The following is a 21,667-nucleotide window of genomic DNA, read 5'->3' on the forward strand; positions in this document are numbered from 1 at the left end:
ATGAAAAAGCAATTTTTTCTTTACACAGAAAATTTAACCCGCGTAATGATTGCACACCTGAAAAAAGTGCGATCATTATGCGAGTAAATATGGTGTGTGTGTGTGTGTGTGTGTGTGTGTGTGTGTATTGTCATGGGGATGAGAGTAGCCAAAAGGGATAAGAAATTGTATTTACAAAATATATACAGAGAGAGACGGCTGCAGGCTAGATGGCAGAACAACACGAGCGCTACTCTGATCGCAGTATTCTTCCACGATAGCGCGTAACAATATGACAGTCCAGATGTAGTGATAATCGGTTATATTGATAGGATTTTTCATTCTTTTTGATATTGTTGTAAGTGGACAGCACTGTACTGTGCATATAATAAATAGCACATATATTCATTTCACAGCAGGATGCACATATCTGGAGGTCCACACATGTGCAATATGTTCGTAATATCAAGCTGATAATGACACTTGATCTCAAAGCAATGCCTTGGCTCACAGAACAGGGCGACAGGTTGATTTTAAACTACCTGAACTATTTTATTCAGCAGCTAAGTCGAAATACTGTAATAGCCCATGTATTTAACATGTATTTCAACTTTTATATGCTTGCAACAGAAATCCGAATAAACACACAGGCTTGAATAACAGTGACGTGTGTGAAGTGAAGTTTGGGTCCGCAGGTAATCAGCCAGCAACTACAATAAAACAACATTAATGCGAATTTCATGGGACCGAGAAAGAAAATGTCCTAAATTACAGAATGTCAAATTATCGATGGTTCTTAAGAAAACAATAAACAAATGCTTGCTTCACCAACATGCTACTATTTGCTGAATGAATGAGCAAATCCTGTTTCTATTTTGCACAAAAGCAGTTCGGAAGCAGCAATTCTCTCGGAAGCAGCTCCAAACTGATTTTGTGCAGCACGAGCCAAACTACCGGCCACAGCATCTACGCTTCCGGACGACTTGTGGTACATATCGGGCTGTGCGGTGGGTGAACATAAAGCGTACCTGTGGCCCCAGATGTCACGAAAAGTTCAAGAGAACTTTTAGTTAAAATCTGCAAACTAATTTTCCACTGTGCCGGAGCTCTAGAAGACGAAGTCAATTTTACCATTGCAATGTTTTTTTCAAAGTTCCCGAGTATTCCAACATTTTCACAGCATTGCCAGAGTCTGAAAAATGCTGGCAACTGTAAATGTGTTATTAGTCGCCTGCTAGTGGTTGCACTAATTTGTACAGCAGTCCGAGTGCAGTTCAAGGCTCCAGTGAGTAGCCACATGCTGGCCCTGTGTAAGGCTCACCCCAGTAAAGAAATCCTAAAAACAAAGTGCCCATCTTAAACGACTAAATACGGTATGCGTTAACGGTATGAAACACAAATACACCTGGTTCTTGTCACTCCCACCATGATATATGTACCCTCCGGTGGCTGGGGAAGAGGAGCCTCTCGCATCTACCGACCTGTCGGATGATGGGGTCATCAGTGGTGGTGACCTTGTGGAAGATGCGGTTGATGCGCTGCAGGGGCCGCTCGTTCTTGCAGGTGACCAGGTTGTAGGCCTTGTCGTAGAACTCGACCGCGCCGCACCGGTACACGTCGTGCCCCTCGCCCACGGCGGGCAGGGAGAGCTTGAAGAGCCGGGGGAAGTCCATCTCCTCCAGCACCTTCCAGCTGGGGCGCACGGCCACCGAGGCCTCACGGTGCTTGACAGGCACCTGGCCACCCTTGTTGTCAAACTTCTGGCGCATCTGCTTCTGCCACTTGCGCACCTGCTGCATACGCTCCCTGCACAGAAGATTGGACAAGACCAGCGCAGAGGGTCACCATTGTCCGTGAAGATGAGTTAGTTCTAGAAATTCAGAGATCGTGTTTTTAATTTTAGTAGTGATCATGTTTTTCATTTTCCACAAGATGTTTGTTTCATTTTACACAGAGTGTAATATCATCATCATCATCATCATCATCATCATCATCATCATCATCATCCTATTTTATGTCCACTACAGGACGAAGGCACCTCCCTGCGATCTCCGATTACCCCTGTCCTGCGCCATCTGATTATAACTAGTGCCCGCAATTTCCTAATTTCATTGTCCCACCTATTCTTCTGCCATCCTCGACTGCGCTTCCCTTCTCTTGGCAGCCATTCTGTAATCCCAATGGTCCACCGGTTATCTTATGGCATTTTTCACTAGTCGATTTGGAGTGACTGCCAAAATCCTCGAGCGAACGCTCGGGTTTCACAAATTCGAATTGGCCAGCGGAATGCAAAAATGCTCTGCAGGGGATCACACAGGAAGTCTATGTACACATCACACAAACCGGTTCCGAAAACTATGCCTGACTTCCGCTCTGTATGTTTCCATGGCAACCAAAGTTGCCGTCCCCCGTGTGCAATTTGACCACGGCAGTCGCAGAGTCTGCCATTTCGATGTCGCACCCACAAGGATTGTGCATGGACAATGTACAAAGAAGGCTTTGTACAGCAGGTGCTAAACGCGAGCTCTATACAGCAGCACCGAACGCAGCCATTTTGCGAAGCAACACGATGTGGTGCATACCGACTTCACTTGAAGGTGGAAGTGACGCGAGCTATTTCCGCCCGAATCCGCGCCTCTGTGGTGGAGCATGTGAGAGCGATCCAACACAATCTGATCCGAAATGACCAGCGAAAAGTGCGAACCCACTCCAGATTGACCAGTGAAATTCGAATTTGTTGCCACGGAGCTAGAAATCGTGCTCCGAATCGACCAGTAAAGAACGTCATAAGCTACGCATTACATGGGATGCCCAGCTCCATTTTTTTTTTCTCTTAATGTTGATTAGAATGTCAGCTATTCTCGTTTGCACTCTGATCCACACCAATCTCTTCCCGTCTCTTAACGTTACACCTAGCATTCCTCGTTCCACAGCTCTTTGCGCGGTCCTTAACTTGTTCTCAAGCTTCTTTGTCAATCTCCAAGTTTATGCCCCATATGTTAGCACCGGTAGAATGCACTGGTTGTACATCTCTTTTTTCTTAATGATGATGGTAAGCTTCCAGTCAGGATCTGACAATGCCTGCCATATGCTCTCCAACCCATTTTTATTCTTCTGTGAATTTACTTCTCATGATCAGGGACTCCTGTGAGTCATTGACCTAGGTAAACATACTCCTTCACAGACTTTAGAGGCTGACTGGCAATCCTGAACTTCTGTTCCCTTGCCAGGCTATTCATCATTATCTTTGTCTTCTGCATATTAATCTTCAACCACACTCTTACACTCTCTCAATCATTCGTTGTAACTCGTCTCCAGTGTTGTTGAACAGGACAATGTCGTCTGCAAAGTGAAGATAGCTGAGATATTTGCCGTTGATCCTCACTCTTAAGCCTTCCCAGTTTAATAGCTTGAATAGTTCTTCGAAGCATGGAGTGAATAGCATTGGGGAGATTGTGTCTCCTTGTCTGACCACTTATAGATTGTAATATATTGATTAAAAATCTTTTTAACTCTATATTCAATCTATCAATCAAATCCTCTTAAACAGAGAAAAAAGGTAACCAGAATAAAGCCTCACAAACTGCAGCTTGACACAGTCTGCCCCCCCCCCCCCCCCAAGTTCAATTCGGCAGTGAGCCGCACTGGCCCATGTATAAGGTGGCCTGCCATATGCAAGCACTGCATAAAGGAAAGAAGGTGAGAAAAAAGGAACTAACATAATACATTCAGCCACAAAACAAAGGTTTAGCTAACGAAAACTGCAAAGCCTCAGTTATGAAATGATGCAATGGTAATAAACTCAGGTGCAGACCAAAAAAGAAAAGAAAAAGAAAAGCGTGTCGAAAAGATTGAATACTGAGAAAAGCTAGGCGTGATAGTAAATGCATCTCTCAGCCTTGCACATAAGGCAAGGGGTGCCTTCAAGGCCAAGGATTCTTGGAAAAAACATTACCTTATATTCAAATAAAAATGGTATACCGTGAGGGTCAATAAGTATTGCAGAGAGGCATTAGAGAGAGGCATTACCAATACGCTTTGCTGAATTTGCTTCGTTATACTCTATGATTCATTATATCTGATATGCCCACATTTGCTATATTGAGGTTCAAGCGTGTCATTGTGCACTTGCTGTTGGCACTCCCAATGCACACACAAATTCCACACATAAGACTGTTCTTAGCCATTGAAGAGAAAGATGTTGCAGGAACCCCTACAGATGATTGTCAAAGTAAGCGAATAGCTTACGCAGAGTGGATAAGTTAAATTGACACGCTGGCAATACCTTTCAAGTCCACTGCTGACGTCGATAAATGTCTGATGATGGCAGCACAAAGTATATTTGGGAAGTTTCGGTACAGTAGAACCTTGTTCATATACACGTTTCTGGGGTGGGAAAATGTTAGAAAATGCGTACCGTATTAACTCGAGCTTCTTTACATGATTTTCGTTGGTGGAACTCGACCCTTGCATTACATTTGAATAATGGCAGAATTCGCAAATTATAAAACAAATATCCTAAATTCAGCAGTTTTTAGCGTTACGTTGGCAGCCTGTACCTTTACATCTCAATCCAGTCCATACACTCTAAAAGCAGCTGCACCCTTTGGGGTGTATATTTGGCACCCACAAAAACCGTCACCTGTCTTGCGTGCGGTTCATTTCTTGAAAACGCTGCACTCGTTACTTTCCTGTCGAGAATGCTCTGCCATGCTGATAACCTGCATGCCGTTAGCAACTGGGAAGTACCGGGCTCACAGTGTTAAAGAAAGGAAATGTGGGCAAGACAGATGACGACTATTGTGCGGCAAATATACACCCCAAAGGGTGCAACTGTTTTTAATGTGTAGAGAACTCGACTGAAGTCAAAACTTGTTTTTCTCCTTGGAATCGACACTGTACTGGTGACTGGTGTTACAGTTATGATGCTGCATAAACCTGTAGTCCTTCACACTTTGACTCCAATTATTCGATATGATGCCCGATTCGAGAGACAAGCAATTTTGATGGCCGAGAAGGAGGGAAACTCCGCCATTGCTCGGTGGCTTGACGTCGTTGATTCACAGATGGCAGGACCAGCAGAAGGCCAATTCACAGCCGCTTGGAAGAATTCTGGACCTCACAGCGGCCTGGTACCGCCCCTGAATGAAATGGCCGTGTGGCCTCTTTCGATGTACTCAGTGGCACGGCCAGGGAGCGGGAAGGAGGGCTGCCGTGCTTCAGCCTCCCCTCTCCCCGAAATTTTTCTAGCTGGCGCGCTGCTCCTTTTTATGCCTGGCGCGTCGCCTACAAACAAAGGTGCATATCCTTCGAACGCCCGCCCCAGACAAGCACAGGATAGGACATGCCTTCAGGTAAACCAAGGGCCTGCTCAAGGTAGTCCTCTAAAGTCTTGCTACTACGAACATCACATTAAGGAAGTTTTCAGATTTATGAATATCTTTAAATACCTGTAAGAATGCCTATACAGTCGAACCCACTTACAGTAAAAGCTCGTTAATTCGAAATTTTCGATAATTAGAAGTAGCAGCCGCGGTCCATCCAGCAATGTATTGAAAGCAATATGTAACACATCCCACTAATTCACACTGAAATACACCCTGCCACCGATAATTCGAACTCCGCGTCACTGTAGATAGTGAGAGTGCTAGCGTAGAGAAAGGATTTCAACAAGAGGGGACACTCGGCGAAAAGTGGCGACAGGAAATACATCACGCTAGTATTAACGCTGACCGTTTGCTGCCGCGAGCATCGAAAAAAGAAAAGAGAATGTGAAATGAAGTTAAGACGTTATTTCATTTTTTTTTATTGTTTCCTGGCAAAACTAAAAATATTTACATATAAATTGAATTGTACTTTGCGGCTTACTTTTCTTCCGTTGCCTAGCGACAGGCAAACAACGCGCCAGGCGCATGCGTCATTCGTCCGACACACCACTGAAGCGAGCGAGACCGGCTGCGCATCTGAGCGTAGGCCTGTTTGGCGACCCATCTGGCTGTTTTTCTACTCTTGGATTTAGCTTGGTTTGTTGGGCTCCCTGCGAATTCTTCCGTTCTTTCTGCACTTCGACATGGCACCACTGCACTATTGGACTATGGCAAGGTGAGAAATTTTGTTCGACAGTCTGCAACGCATTTCACGCAATTGGGCTTACGGAGACTTGTGACACAGTTAGCGAAGAACAGCTCGGCCGTCGTGGTGCACTCGAGTGGAATTAATGACTCGTACTGGGAGATGCTTGCAGTGCTTTCTATGAGCCCCAACATTATTTTAACTTACTTTGGTAGCTTTCGGGGACGCTGGTCTCGCACAGGGCCCTGTGATGCAATGTTGCGCGCATTGAATCTTACTGGGACAAGTTTTGGCACTTTCTCTAACCCCCAACATTACTGTAACTAATTTCGTTACTTTTTGCGGTACTTTCCAAGCGTAGTGGCCACGCCTGGCGTTGTGATGCGGCTAGCGAAAAGCAGCTCGGCTGTCTGGCACAGATCTTTCGCCTATACTGAATCTTACTGGGACAAGTTCGTGACACTTTCTCTGACCCCCAACATGATTATAATTAATTTCGTTGCATTTTGGAATAATTTGAAGGCACACTCGCCATGCCTGTCGCGATGCAGCGACAAGCAGCTCGGCCATGGTGACAAAGTTAGTTTGGAGCATACTGAATCTTACTGCAACAAGTTTGTAACAATTTTTATGGCCCCGCAACAACTTAAACCTTCTTTCGGTGCTCACGCTTGTCAAAAACGCGACGAGCAATTGCAAAGAGCAATAACACGGGAGAGCGTTGCTTGCACCGGCAGAACACGCAAAAGATAACACCAAGGAACTCAAACACCAAGAATTTGTAACTTGAAAATTCTGTCTTCTGAACGACTGAACACGGGATTTGCAACCACACATTTGTCTTGAGTGCGAGTAGCGAAAATTCTGCGAGCATCCAGCATGGTCTGGTTGAGGGCTTGGGTTGTCGTCACCTCTATGCATTCGTAGCATACTATCAGGTCGATTGCAGCCAAGTTTTTTTTGGAAACATGCAGTAGTCCGTGTATTCGTGCTCTTAAAGTGCAGGAAATAAGTCCCGGGGAGAGAGGAATGCTTGCAAATAGGATGTTTTCGTGGTATGTACGGTATTGTTTGAAATGAGTTGGGTATTTTCTATGCCATGTATGTAAAAGCGAACTGCTTTTGTTTGTAATGCCGCCCATTCACCACTTTTGCACGTTTCACCTCTACATGCATTATTCGTATGTGTTAATACCAAATGACACATGCTTGTAATTTACTTTTCTTCAGCTGATGTCATCCGGTGGAGGTTCGAATGGGAACTACTGCTGCTTACCTGGTGCCACAACGTTGTAGGAATGCACAAAAAGCCCACAACGACCATTTATATAGAATAAAATAAACATTTCCTCATTTCACAAGGCGTCTTGCGTCATGAGGAAATTGCACGTGGCACATATTCAATGGAGGCTTGTAAAGATCGTTCGCAATCATTTTTACTTAATAATAAAGCGATTTCGCACGAAGACTGTGCGCGGCTGAGCTGTAGAAGAGATTAAAAAAAAAGCATCGATCAGCGCAGCTGGCATAACGTTTACCATTTATCATTCAAAACGCGTACATGAAACCGAAACTGGAAGTGTGCCTCAGGTGTTAATGCCGGCGGCTTGGTAAGCTGCAGTCCATTCGGCCACTGGGCTCTATGGGAATGTCCACTCTTGTTGAATCCTTTCTCTATGGTGCTAGTGCGCTGCAGCACGTTAGCAACATTGATGCCGCCGTGCGGCTTTGCTTTTTCCATCTGCGGCCCTTTCTTTAGGCCTGACTGGAGAGCGGCGCATTTGCGCCTGGCCAGGCATGGTCTGTTGCCGGTCGCTTCTCTCATGTGAGGTTCCGTATAAAGTTCAAGGGCTATAGAATTGTCGCCGTGCGCCGCATGCTGTATGTGCGAGCGAAAGCATGCGAGAGTGAGCTGGCGAACGTGGCTCAATCTCGCGTGTGCGAGCGAGGAAGACGGGGCAGATGCTCGCCCTCTCCTGTCGCGCACGAGGCATGGGGGTGAGGCAGAGGGAGGGGGACGTTCTCCGGCGGCTGCTGCTTAAAGGAGTACTGACACACAAAAAATCCACGTGGTTCTTTCTGCTTTAATAAGTAGTTAATGACCCAGTAATCACAGCACGAAACCTCATTTACTTCAGAGCGCGACAGGTAATTATTTGCAGTCTTTTTTGTAGCGAACAGTCGAAGTTTCGGTTCCAGAGAGCAACGAAACGGGGCAAACGGGAGTGTAAACAAAGTGGTCACGTGTTCGCAAAAAACCATGACGTATGCTCTGACGTGCAGCCAGCGTGCGCGACCAACTTGCTGAATATTGTCGTGCGACTGCCGCATCGGTCGGACGACCGCAGCCAATGACAGCGTCGGTAGCGTGAACGTCATGGCCACATGGTAGACCCGGCGGGGCGGGGCCGGCGAGCGGGCGCCTCACCGCTCCGATCATGTCTTGTTGTTTTTTTCTGGCCGAAACGCGGACTTCTTTCGCCGCTGACGACGGCGCATAAATGGGCTACAATTTGTTTCTGACACGAAATAACTCCTAGAACAAAGTGACCTCGAAAGAGTGCGAGTAATCAAACGGTGTGCGAAATAGTAAATCGTTGGCGTGATTTCTACTCGGACGCGGTAAGAGCAGACGCGCCAGCAATCGTCTGTATACGAAGCGGCTCGCCTGACTGGCCTGTTTACTCATCGCTACTAACGGCTCCGGGAAAACTAACCGTATTTTCACTTAAGAGAAACATAAATGTTCAGGCATTGATTGTGCTGATGAATTTAGGCGCTTTATTACGAGCTGCGGACGCATCGCAAGGACCCTCGGCCCCAGTTAGACGGCCGGCGAGCTAGGCCTACATCGTCTCCCAGCGATCGCAAGCTCGCTTGGCATGCTCGTTCGCTTCTGTCGGCGCCAAAGAAATCAAATGTGCTGCAGTTTAAGCGTGACATAACCGTGTACACGTTGTGTCGACTAGCATAGGCGCTTCGTTATACGAGCTGCAAGCGATCGTGTCACAAGCGCAACCGGTGATTCGATGGCCCAGCGAGCTATGCCCGCCGGCTCCTGGCCATCGGCGGCTGTCAACGGATCCGATACTGCTAACGTGGCCTTGCGGAAACACGCCTGCAGTGCTCGCATAGACGTGTTTATATTGTCATCGTTTGTTTCAAACAAGATAGCTGTGCAAATACGGTTGCTTTCACTTTCTGTTCGAACTTACGCAGGATTCCGAACTTCCACACAGGGGCGCCGGTTCTGGGCCGCCGCTCGCTCAATTGTACCATGTGTCCCGAATCGCCGCATGCGGCAAGTCGCACATGACGCGCCGTACTACAGATCGCACGGAAAATCGCGCCATGTGTCTCGCGCTTTAGACGTGGCCAATCACTTAGCGACTCAGATATTGCGGCCGGCGATGCCGAGGACGAATCTCAACAAAACCCTCGCATTGGCCACAATCAATGGTAAGACACAACAAATCGGCGTTGAACGTTGTGGCAGCGCAGTCAAGCTGATAGTGTGGGAAATATCCCGATGGACACGACAAAAACTGCAGTTGCAGCGACACAGAGAGCGTCCCACTACAAGTACAACAGCTAGAACAAGCAACAACAGAGGAGAAGAGCACATGTAAGCCGCATGGCAGCCAACGAAAATTCGTGACGCAGCCACATGACGTAGCGTTTTCTTGGCTATTTACGATTCCGGTTGACGTCAATGTCGCGAGGTGCTCTGTTTTGCGGTTGGCTGCGCGCACATAGTTTAAAATTGATTTTAAATATGTTCTAAGCGATATTCGCCGCTGATATTTTATAGACAATGTGTGTGTGACCAACTAAATCGATCTCACAAGTTATCTCGACTTCATATTTTTGTGTCGGTGCTCCTTTAAGGCGCGGCTATGCTGGCACCATATTTTGAAAGCAATCTGCGATGTGGCCAAAGTGCGCGCCTGTGTGGGCCTCATTTCCAAAGTGATCTGCGATGTTTGCAGAGTGCGTGTAGTGCCGGTAGCTTTGTATACAATGTGCTTTCTATGTTTCATTCACGTTGAAGTGAAAGCTGTACGAAGGTCAATTCGCTCATTGCTAATGCTGCAATTCCTTACTCCAGCATTTTTCAGCAAGTTTCCGTAGTCATCGAGCGAGATGTGTTCATGTTAACCTGTGCGTGCGTGACACCGTACTTGTTAATTTAGTTAGTAAGCAAATGTTTACAAATTTATACAGCCAATAAAACCACTATCCTTGTTTCGTATAGCTATCTACTAATTTGCTATCACAATCAATGCTTCACTTTTCTGGCGAAACTGCAACATTTTTTCCTGCGAAGTTTATTACGGTCCTGAGAAGTTTATTGTAACGAGATCCTACTGTAGTTGTATTATTATGCCCCAAGCATGAGAAACTTAACAGAGAATAATGCACCCCCCCCCCCCCAAAGAAGATCCTGGCTACGCGCCTGAAAATACTTAATCTCAAACAAGCTTGAAGATGACGTGATCTCATGGAATGACTTACGGAGATAGTTTCGCTTTCGCGAGACTTAGCTCGTCCTGGCACCAAACCCCTCGACATATATGGCCGATGGTGCTCTTGGCACTGATAATGAGCATGGCTGAGTGCCAAAAAACAACTGTTTGGGACGCTTTCGGTGTCACGCAAAATATAGCGGAAGTGAAGCTAGCTCCGAAATGGATCGCCCAAGAATACCCCCCAAGACGACGATAAGTGAAGAGAACTTATTTCCAAACTGTAATTTCTTGAATAAAGGTACCATTTCTTCCATTCATCTTACGTTACATTCACGGTTTCATTTTTCTTGTTTATTTTGTGTGAATGCAAAGTAGACCCTCGCGTTAAAATTGCAGTCATGTTACATTTGAGTAAATAAGGTACTACCCGGGAAAACGTAAGATCCAAGGTCACAAAAAAATTCGGCAGAGTCGATTGTAATTGACAGCTACGTAATGTGAACTGTTGCACGAGTCCCTGTAGCACAAGGCACCGATGTCTGCCGACCTGCTGAGGCACTAGCGGCCAGAGGCGCGCAATGTCGCTCTTGTGGCTTCGGCAAGCTCGCGTTCGCATTCTTTGAATTCGGCCAGAGTCAGCAGCTCCTTTGGGTGGAGCATTTCGGCAGGAAGTTCTTGCGTGCCCACTCAGCGAGAATCTTTGCGGTCCAAGACGCAAAGGCACGTCTAGCTAGTGGGGCAAGAGTGGCCCATGACACCTACTGTCTTAAGACAGTGATGGGAAATAGAGCTGGTGGGCAATATCAGAATACAATGCCACCAGAGTGAAACACGATGGTCACTTCGTGCCGCCGCAGGCACATAGGGTTATCGCCTATCAAAAGCACGCAGCACGCTTCCTATGCCACATGCACTGTGAAAGATTTAAAACATAATTGAATTCTGGTGTTTTAGGCGCCAAAACCATGATATGATTATGAGACATGCCGCTTTAGACGGTTCTGGATTCCACCTGGGGTCCTTTACCGTGCATGGTACACGAGCGTTCTTGCACTTCGGCTCCACAAAAATGCAGCCCCTGTCGCCAGAATTTCTTCCCACAATCTCAGGCCTAGCAATGCAACACCAAAGCCACTACGCCACCATGGCGGCTATGTGAACAGACAGGTGAAAATGCTTATTGCAGCGGCAACACAGCTGTCGAGGGTGACACGTGACAATCCGCGAGGAGATTCACTGGTACCATAACAGGAAACCGAGGGCGTGGTGTCATTTTCATGCAATGCAGGTGGGGAAGTACTGCAGGGAAGCTGCCACTGCGGACGCCTACTGCTCTCAGTCACGCGTGCGTTGCGGCTTTTTCTTTTTCTTTTTTTTTTCACATGGGCTCTACTTGCTAGAAGACATATCACATGATCGCAATTTGGTGACATATTGAAAGTTGGTGCCAGAAGATAATGTTTTTTGGAACACTATTAATAGATAAAAAAGAAATTTAACTGTATTGGTAATTTTTTTTCCTTATCGACCATGAACGTTGGCACCCGAAAATCATGTGAAACCAGGTCATATCAACAAGGTGTTACTGTTGATGGCATGACACCATGACGACGGCTGCATACTTATGCTATTCCACTCACTTACTCCAAGGCCAGATACTCCATTGACCATATGCTTTAAGATAGTGCAGATCACGCACACTCTGGAAGTCGGTCTAAGCGAGGCTTTGGTGCTTTGGTGAGCTGGCAACATGAAATGGCACACGTCGACAAGAGATGCGCACATACCAGACTTCGGCGATGAATACGCCCTGCAACCATCAGCCCAGGTGGCACAACAACGCGACAACAAGCCATAACTGCCATCACCAATCGGAGCATCTAAATCATCAAACGCCAAAAAACTCTCATGTAAACACACATGCATCTTAAAGATCTAGCTGGATTTGACGATGAACATGCCTTGCCACTTGGTTGCACAAGAACATGCGCCTTTTGCTCTGGCGAAGAAAGTCCATCCAAGAAAACGGGTGAAAGAGCCAAACACGGCCACATGCTTTAAAAATGTTCTCGAACTAACAAAGCTAAACAAAGTGTGACCACGGACATTACATAAACAAATGAAAACAAATGTGACATTATCAAATGAGCACCTGACAAGCTGTGAACTTGTAACATTCGTAAAATTACCACAGACACGACATGGGGAGGGAGCAACAGCATGCATGTTTTAAATGTGTGCCCAGTGTTTACCTTTCATAGGAGACACAATTTATTAATTATGATTTATCTTTGAATACAGCGCACAAGCAGCCCCAAATTTGGAAGTGCAGAGACTGACGAGTAAAACATTGTTTTTTATATCCCCGCAACTATTTCAGCAACCTTGTTGTTGCCAATTCCGAAGGCTCCAGGAAGCTGTCAGAATAAAATTGCTTGAAGCAAGTACGCCTGCGGTGTGCGTCCACCATTAGAAGACTTCCAAGTGTATGGTTGTGCTCACTAGCCACACTTTTTCACAAACAGCATTTTTCGTAAAACGTGATGCAACGTTAGTAAAATCACAGAATGGGCACAGATTCGTTAACTTTGCGGAAAACTTGGCGGCAGGTATGGAAATGAGTACCTGCGGCAGTGAATTAGTGGCTATAGAGTTTTCCTGCTAAACATAAGGACATTGGCTCAATCCTCAGTCATGGCAGCCACATTTTAATGGTAGCAGCATAAAAAAAATAATGTTGTTAGATTTAGATGCACACACACATATATATATAAAACCAAGCTCGATGAACACTCGTTCGGTGCTTCTGAAAGCCAATGTGTTGCTTTGGTTTGTTAAGCCTCAATTTCCTTCCAGGTAACAGAAAACCTGCCACTATGGTTGACTTACTGATCACAAACTGTGTTGGCAATGCAGACACATGACATTACGAACAGGCTAACCAACCACCGTTTGGTCTGCATTGCCTACATGCGACAAAAAAATTAAATTACGGGGTATTACATGCCAAAACCACTTTCTGATTATGAGGCACGCCGTAGTGGAGGACTCCGGAAATTTCGACCACCTGGGGTTCTTTAACGTGCACCTAAATCTAAGTAAACGGGTGTTTTCGCATTTCGCCCCCATCGAAATGCGGCCGCTGTGGCCGGGATTCGATCCCGCGACCTCGTGCTCAGCAGCCTACCACCATAGCCACTGAGCAACCACGGCGGGTTACATGCGACAATGCCAGGACAGGGACCAACAGGGAGAGGCTCACCGTTCACGACCTTTGGCCGACTTGGAGAGCACCTGCAGCTGCTGCTGTTGCACCAGCTTCTGCCGCTCACGGCTCCGCATGTTGCGTTGCTGAAAAACCACCAGATGGTCAAGCGACAACCTCAAGGCGGATGACAACAACACAGCAGTTCTACTACAGGAAATACATCTGCTACAGGTTGATGCTGGCATAGCTTCCAGTTCTGCTTTTCCTTTTTATTTCTGTGCTTCCTCAGTGGCTTTCATGGCTTCATTGTCTGTTGGATTCATACGGTTGTGAAGATCGAGCCCCTCAGTTCCTCTTCTTCCCATTCATGCCACATGCACTTATTTATTTATAGCACCCTCTATTTATAGTACCCTCTACAGTACCCCCTATTTATAGTGTGTTACAGAAGGGAGGTGGTAAATATGGGAAGGTTGTTAAGCTTCAGCATTTAAGAGCCAACCTGCCAGCTTTAAAATTCGATAAAATGCAACAGTTGAAAGCCCTAAAAACTGTCTAATTACTCAAGGAGCTGGCTGTATTATTAAAAGTTTGTAGGCTTCGTTTCACAGGGACATTGTAAACAGGCACTCCACCCAAGAATGATCTGTACCACAGACAAACAGATGCTTAGGAAGTTTGTTCATGTAACGGACACTAATGTTTCAGCTGCCATAACGCATCTGTTCTATAAGTTGATGTCAGTGCAACACAGGTAGTGTCTGCACAGCCAATCAGTCTGACAAATCAAGCTATTAATGATCGAGCAGCAACTGCGGTTGCATTCTCAAAAATAGTTTTGCTCTAAACTAGGACTCAAATGAAAAATCGCCAAATGGCTGGTGTCAGCACAAGTCTAAATAAACTAAAGACTGACACAATATACCTCCTTCCTGTTGTGTTTGTATCGCCTGTTTTCAGCTGATAGTAAATGCAGACACTGAAAACGTTACTCAGGCAGTTTGCATCCAAAATGACAGCTCAGAAATAAATCCCAAGCCTACAGTTTGTATTCACAAATTTTTTTCCTAGTTAAATAATTTAATGTAAATAATTAAAAATTCCCCTTTCTTTTTTTTCCTTTTCACATTTCAAAAGTTTGCTTGTGTGCAGGACAACACTCGTGTGTAATGGACATTGGGAGAAGCATTGCCTGCGAACTCGAGGCTCAGGAAGCCAATTCAAATTCTTTACTAGCTTACGCTCACATAAAATACTAATTTCAGAGTTCCTGGTGAGGCAGGAAACAACACGAATAACCAAGAATGAAATTTTTATTCTATGGCATAATGCATTTCCATCATTAGTGTAGGGCATGCATCAAGTAGGTGTCAATGCTACAACACGTGCATACACAAAGATCAAGTGGGGGAATAAAGATTGAAGCACGTGGTACTTTACATTTCATGACATGCAAGTCTGATGTGCTCGCACATCTTACAAAATGGAATTCACTGCATTGCTGGCCAGGTTTAAGGTCAAGCTGACTAAAGACTCTTTACAGTGCAAGAACTTCTTCCACAGTATTCATGTGAGATTCCAATATCCCATATATTGTGCTAATTTCTATTGGTGGGCCTCACCTAATTCTTTAAAGGAGCACTGCAATACTTTTTAAATACGGCTTGCAATCTGTACACAGTGCAGCTGCGCACACGTGAGCCTAATATTATTCCTCTAGATGTAGCTGGGAGCCCACAATCTCACATACAACACAAACAAACAAATAAAAGATAGCTTTCCCTTTCCTTCCGTGCCTTTGATGTGATAAGCCCGGCCAACAGTCGACAGATGCGAGTGGGTGATTGTTCATGATCGCGAGTTTACTGCGGCACATGAAGACTCCTGTAACCCTCTAGCAATTGAGAAACGGGATGGTTGTCAATGTGCCTGGCCCGTCCTTGTCATCTCTTTAATGACAACATCATCTCTTGTCCTTGTCATCTCTTTCTCGGACATCAACTTTGAAGGGTTACCACAGGTGCACCACAGAAGGAAGAAAAAGGAACAAAGATGCGACAAGCAGGACATTGCCATCCGTGCTGCCCCAGCTGAAAGGTAATGTGCTTAGGAGGAATGGGCGAGGAAGGCATGGCACCCTCGGCATTGCACTCCTGTGTGCCCTCAGTTTTGAAAACATGTTTGCAGGTCCTCTCGAGTGGACAGTGCCAATCCACGAATCGCTCAGAGGAAATGCTGCTCACCTGGTTCATACGGAAGCGGCCACGTTGGTGCATTGGCTTGTGCATGCGTGTGGTGTCCACCAGCTGGAAGGTGCTCTCGTCTTCGTCATGGTAGTATGCGTACTGAGTGCCCGACCCAAATTGCGATGAGTACTTGTCTGCAACGATGGAGGGTAAGGTCACAGAAGGGGCAAGCGGACGTGCGGGGAAATGCGCAAAAGTTTGCAAGGCACTCGGCTAATGTGGCCAGACCCCAAGATGGGACAGGAGGAATATGTACTGAGCAAATAAACGGGCTAAAAGACTCAGTGAGCAGTGGGTTCACTGCTGTGACATTGAACTTTAGTGACTAGCTTAGAGAAACACTAAGTAGAAACAACAGATCAGTTCAGACTCGTAAAGCATTCTTAGACAAAACTGTATTTTCCTTTATCTCATAGCAAGAGATTTACTACTAGAAGAGAAAATAAAGGCTAAAAGTCCCATTTCCTTAATTTTGCATTGTGATGCCAGCACTGTATGTCAGTGCGACATCATGAATTTTGATGGTTTTTCTTTTTCTTCTATCTTCAGTCTCACTCTCTTTAGAATACCACATAGTATGTCTATAGAGAAATTAAAGAAATTAAATAGGGGAAAGCAGACATAGTCAAAATTCATGTTGTCACAGCAAGCTGTTGCAGGAAAGCACCTTTTGTTTTTTGCACCTATACTGGCTTCTAAAGCCTACTTTCATCCTTATGGCCTATTGTCCAACGTAACTTACAAACACATGTTCTTGTGGCTCAATGTACCTTTAGTATCCCTTTAATTTCTTTTTCGTATGGAATGCTACCAACTTGGGATGTAGTAAGTTTGCATTGCCTTCTGGCAATTTAATGAGATGACTGCCTGTGTGCGACTATTGTTGTGTGCATACGCTAACATTCTGGGACACAGCAGCCCTCTAATACACACCCGCAGGCAAAATAAGCTTCACTCTCAGTGCAGTGTCCTGCAAAAGCTACAGTGTTCAAGTCTTTCATACATATTGTCCCATAGCAATCTGCTATGCAATGTAACGTAACATCTCAATGGGACTCTTGAGGTATTAATAAATAAATAAATAAATATAGTGTATACATGTGCACCTTCAGCACACAGTTGGACAATGGCTTTAGTTATAGTGCACTGAAAGTAGGCTAGTATGGCACCAGCAAAAAAAAAAAAAAAAAAGAATGAAAGAAAAGAAAAAAAAAAGAATGTGTGCTCCCAAGGTGGCATAATCACATCGCCAGTACAGCTGCACAAGCCAGCGTACTAGCAATTCTTAAGAGAAAACAAACGAGACGGATGCAGGTCTGAAGTGCGTGAGGTTGAGTTAATTGGTGCAATCATAACAGCACACGTGGGTGTCGCGTCACCAGATTAAAACCGGCAAAAGAGGTTTAATGAAGCGCAGTTGGTTCGCACGACGAAAGTGTCGCGCGAGACGATGCCGAACAGCATCGCCACGCTTCGCGAACAAGGTTCTCAGCGTGGCACCAGCCGATCAGTAATAACTTCGCATCGAGCAAGCTTCGTTAGCCAGCAAATTAGTGGGATCGCGTTGACGATTCGCACACCCGGCGGCTGCGGTACAATGACCAGACCGCACTCCACGACGCTAATGCTCGCTTCACAAAACTGCGGAAACCTCGGCCCGCAGTGGTAATGTCCGCACTTCACAGCGATCGCGTGTCGGACGGTAAAAATGTTCACAGAGACGGTGCGTCACTTCAGCGACGCACGGAATGTGTCGCACATCATTCAGACAGAGGAAAAGACTCACTGGCCGCTCTCCTGTCCTGATACGTGGTTCCCGTCCAGTCAGCCACCTGCGCAAACGTACGCGAGGCCCGTCAAACACGGAGCACATGCGACGACGCATCGCGATCGGCGACCGCAAGAGGCCGGCTGTAAACGTGTGGCGAGCATGCCGGCGGCACTTCGCTAAGCCTCACCTTGCCGAGACGGTCGCTCTTGGCGAACGGCTGGTACGGCATGTCCTGGTATTTCTGAGGTATGGCGCAGGGACCCCATCCATTGGGGTTGTCCTGTATCGGCGGCAGCACGAAGCGAGCCGTCATTGTGGACGAGGAGTTTGTGTTGCACCCGGTGTCGGCTACCATATGCGTCAAGCCGTATGCCAAGGCAATGGCCAAGGAAAGCGGACCGCTAAGCGGAAGCTGTGGGCTGTAGCCGTTGCGGACGACCGGAAGTCGGGGTTGCCTTCAGGTTGCGGATAAATGCGACAAATGACGCGAAAAACAGAACCGAAACTGAACCACGAAACTGAATTTTTTTTTCGCCGTCTTGCGTAGAGTTTCTCACTATATTACCTAGAGGGAAATCTGGCGATGCGGTATGCGCGGGAATGCCCATAGAGTTTCATACAGTAATTACTACAGGGAACTCTGGCACTGCAGTCGTTGAAACAGTTTTGAAAGTAGCGACACTCTCCTCCTCGCGGCGCTTTTCTCCTCGATTCTCCTCGCACGCCGGCTCCGCACGGCACGCTTTTTCTCCTTGGTTCCCACGGACCATGCCACGGACCACAGCATTCTATGGAGGCGTGTAATTTTGGGCCAGTTGCGCGCCCCAGTGGTGTTGAAAATATTGAGATATGCTGATAACAGCATCGATAATGCTGAAGGCAACGTTTATGAGGAGGTTGGCATTTTCTTAAAGCCGTTAGAAAAGGAGCTTTGAGGCGAGTTCTATATACTCCAGACAATTTTTCTGCCAGATGATGAGATGCTCTACTTAGTGCGTCTGATCTAGTATTGCTTGTGGCACATCCCTTGAAAGCCTTAAATCTCTGTTTCAAGGTCGCGTTGTGCGAATATCACATGACCGAAAGAAGGCTGGAAGTGAACCAAAGCATGTGCAGCCGTGTAAAGAGATGATTACTAATTAGCAAAGTTACGTAATGATTGATTAGTGATTGGATTAAGATGAATTCAGGTGCATAAATGATAATGAAGGTGGATTAAAGTCGATGAAGGTGTATTAGTAAATGAAGGGGGATTGAAGTGACTGAAGAAGGATTCGGGTGGTATAAAGAGGATTAAGGTCATTAAGGATGATTAGGGTGGTTTTAATCTCCAATCGGTTTCAATACTCCATAAAGCCTAATTCACCTGAATCCACCTTAATGCTCCCTTATCCACCTTAATCCTCCTTCATACTTCATCCTTAATTCTTAATCCTTCTTCATTCATATTATCCTTCCTTGCTTGAAAACCCACCCCTTATGTATAATGCAATAATGTATGTAATGTAATAACAAAGAACCAATATTATAATATTCTTTCTTTGTTTCCCTCTCCCCCCACTGTAATGCCTACGGGCGCTGTGGGTATTGTGATAAATAAATAAAATAAAACTGAACTGGATAAAAGTAAATAAAGAGGATTATAAGGTCGATTAAGGAGTATTAGGGTGGGTTAAAGTTGATAAATGTGGATTAAAGTGCATTAAGGAGGATTATCATGGATTAGGGTGCATTAAAGTGAACGAGAGGATTAAGGCCCATAAGGAAGGATTAGGGTGGATTAAGGTCGATAAAGGTGGATTATGGTAAACTAAGGTACGTTAAGTTGGATTAAGGATTAGCATGGATTAAGGTTTATTACAGTAGGATTTACAACCTTAATCCTCCTTCATCCACCCTAATCCTTGAATAAAGGGAAAATCAGACATCCACCCGTTCGTAGCAATTGCTACAAAGGAAACCCATACGGGTTCCTCGAAAGAAAACGCCTCATTGTTGAAGAAAAATTCGTCCTGGTCCGGGACTCGAACCCGGGACCACCGCCTTTCCGGGGCAGCCGCTCTACCATCTGAGCTAACCAGGCGGCTAGCAGATGGCAGGGCGAAGTCGAATTTCTCGACAACACGAAGCAAAGGCAAGTGATTGACGTAGTAGTTCTGCGGAAACCCGCAAGGTGGAGAGAATTCGAAGTAATGAATAAAGGGAAAATCAGAACCGCTCTACCATCTGCTAGCCGCCTGGTTGGCTCAGATGGTAGAGCGGCTGCCCCGGAAAGGCGGTGGTCCCGGGTTCGAGTCCCGGACCAGGACGAATTTTTCTTCAACAATGAGGCGTTTTCTTTCGAGGAACCCGTATGGGTTTCCTTTGTAGCAATTGCTACGAACGGGCGGATGTCTGATTTTCCCTTTATTCATTACTTCTCTCCACCTTGCGGGTTTCCGCAGAACTACTACGTCAATCACTTGCCTTTGCTTCGTGTTGTCGAGAAATTCGACTTCGCCCTGCCATCTGCTAGCCGCCTGGTTAGCTCAGATGGTAGAGCGGCTGCCCCGGAAAGGCGGTGGTCCCGGGTTCGAGTCCCGGACCAGGACGAATTTTTCTTCAACAATGAGGCGTTTTCTTTCGAGGAACCCGTATGGGTTTCCTTTGTAGCAATTGCTACGAACGGGTGGATGTCTGATTTTCCCTTTATTCATCACTTCTCTCCACCTTGCGGGTTTCCGCAGAACTACTACGCCACCCTAATCCTTGTTCATACTCCTTAATCCCCCTTAATACACCCTAATCGACTCTAATCGGTTTTAATACTTCTTGAACAAGCCTAATTCACCTTAATGCTCCCTAATTTACATTAATCCTCTTTCATACACCTTAATCCTTATTCATGCAGCTTATTACACCTTAATCCTGCTTAATATACCCTAATGCACCTTAATCTACCCTGAGCCATCCCAATCGGTCTTAGTCCTCGTTTATAAAGCCTAATAAACTTTAATCCTCCTTTATCCACCTTAATCCTCCCTAACCTTTATTCATGCACCCTAATCTACCCCAATTAGTTTTAATACTCCTTCATCCACCCTACTCTGCCTTAAGCCTCTTTCATACACCTTAATCCTTATGTCAGTGCTCGATCCTTTACATGTAAGCACAAGGGACATGTGTTTAAGGGCATAATCTAAATCCTGTGTAAGTATTTGTTGGTGAATATCAAATGGCCCTAGCTATATCTAAGGCCATTAGATAGGGTGTTACTACAAGCTACAAGATTTTTTTTATGCACTCTTCCTATAGAAACAATATAGGGCAACAACAAAGTAGTTGAGCCTAGTGAAGAATTCACTCAAGACCCTTGCCAATTTGGCAGGTTCACTATTACTAAAGGATATGAAGGCCAAGCATGTTGAAATTCATGCCCAAACCTCATCAGCATTGCATCACTTATTTCAAATAATTTTTACTAGATGTAATTTTGCCAGAGTAAAGGTTGTCGAAACCTGCTAGGCTGAGTGTTTGGTTCCATTTGAATGCAGCATAATCCATCTTTAGTGAATTAAACCCATCCTTACTGATATGCAGTTAAGCAGATCAAAGCAGATGCTGTCGAAATGCATGTGACAGAGTGTTTGGAGTGGGCATCCTTGGGTGATATTTACCGAAAGGCAGTTGCGAGCTTATTGCACATAGCAGCTACAGCATATGAAAGCGAGCACTTTATTAATTTTTTATATACCGCAGACCTTTAGCAGAGCTTCAGCTAGTGCTGGTCGTAATCTACTATAATTTCAACTATATGGCCGTCGTCATCACATTTTTTTTTATGGTCTTACAATTCATTCCCAGTGTACAATCAAAATCTCTGGCAAGAACAGAAACAGTATGACTGGAAACTGCAGAATTCTCCATCTGCGGAGGTGGCTGG

At 45.6% G+C, this 21,667-nt stretch overlaps 1 protein-coding gene and 2 non-coding genes across 3 annotated transcripts in view; 1 reads left to right on the forward strand and 2 right to left on the reverse strand.

Moving 5' to 3' along the window:
• LOC142590626 (eukaryotic translation initiation factor 3 subunit D-like) overlaps positions 1-18,157 on the reverse strand; it is a 68,673-nt gene extending 50,516 nt beyond the window's left edge. Inside the window, exons 1-5 of the mRNA XM_075702963.1 lie at positions 17,933-18,157; positions 17,761-17,806; positions 15,972-16,108; positions 13,783-13,871; positions 1,461-1,785 (exon numbers count right to left, since the gene is read on the reverse strand). Of these exons, the coding sequence (XP_075559078.1) occupies positions 1,461-1,785; positions 13,783-13,871; positions 15,972-16,108; positions 17,761-17,806; positions 17,933-18,100 (765 nt within the window). The 5' untranslated portion in view covers positions 18,101-18,157. The remainder of the gene's footprint in view (positions 1-1,460; positions 1,786-13,782; positions 13,872-15,971; positions 16,109-17,760; positions 17,807-17,932) is intronic.
• A 1,596-nt stretch (positions 18,158-19,753) lies between these two features.
• Positions 19,754-19,828, reverse strand: TRNAS-GGA (transfer RNA serine (anticodon GGA)). Its single transcript has one exon. It is a non-coding gene; the product is annotated as a tRNA-Ser (tRNA).
• A 152-nt stretch (positions 19,829-19,980) lies between these two features.
• TRNAS-GGA (transfer RNA serine (anticodon GGA)) lies at positions 19,981-20,055 on the forward strand. Its single transcript has one exon. It is a non-coding gene; the product is annotated as a tRNA-Ser (tRNA).
• Positions 20,056-21,667: the final 1,612 nt, after the last annotated feature.

Source organism: Dermacentor variabilis, chromosome 8 (genome assembly GCF_050947875.1).
Source record: "Dermacentor variabilis isolate Ectoservices chromosome 8, ASM5094787v1, whole genome shotgun sequence".
Classification (NCBI taxonomy): domain Eukaryota; kingdom Metazoa; phylum Arthropoda; class Arachnida; order Ixodida; family Ixodidae; genus Dermacentor; species Dermacentor variabilis.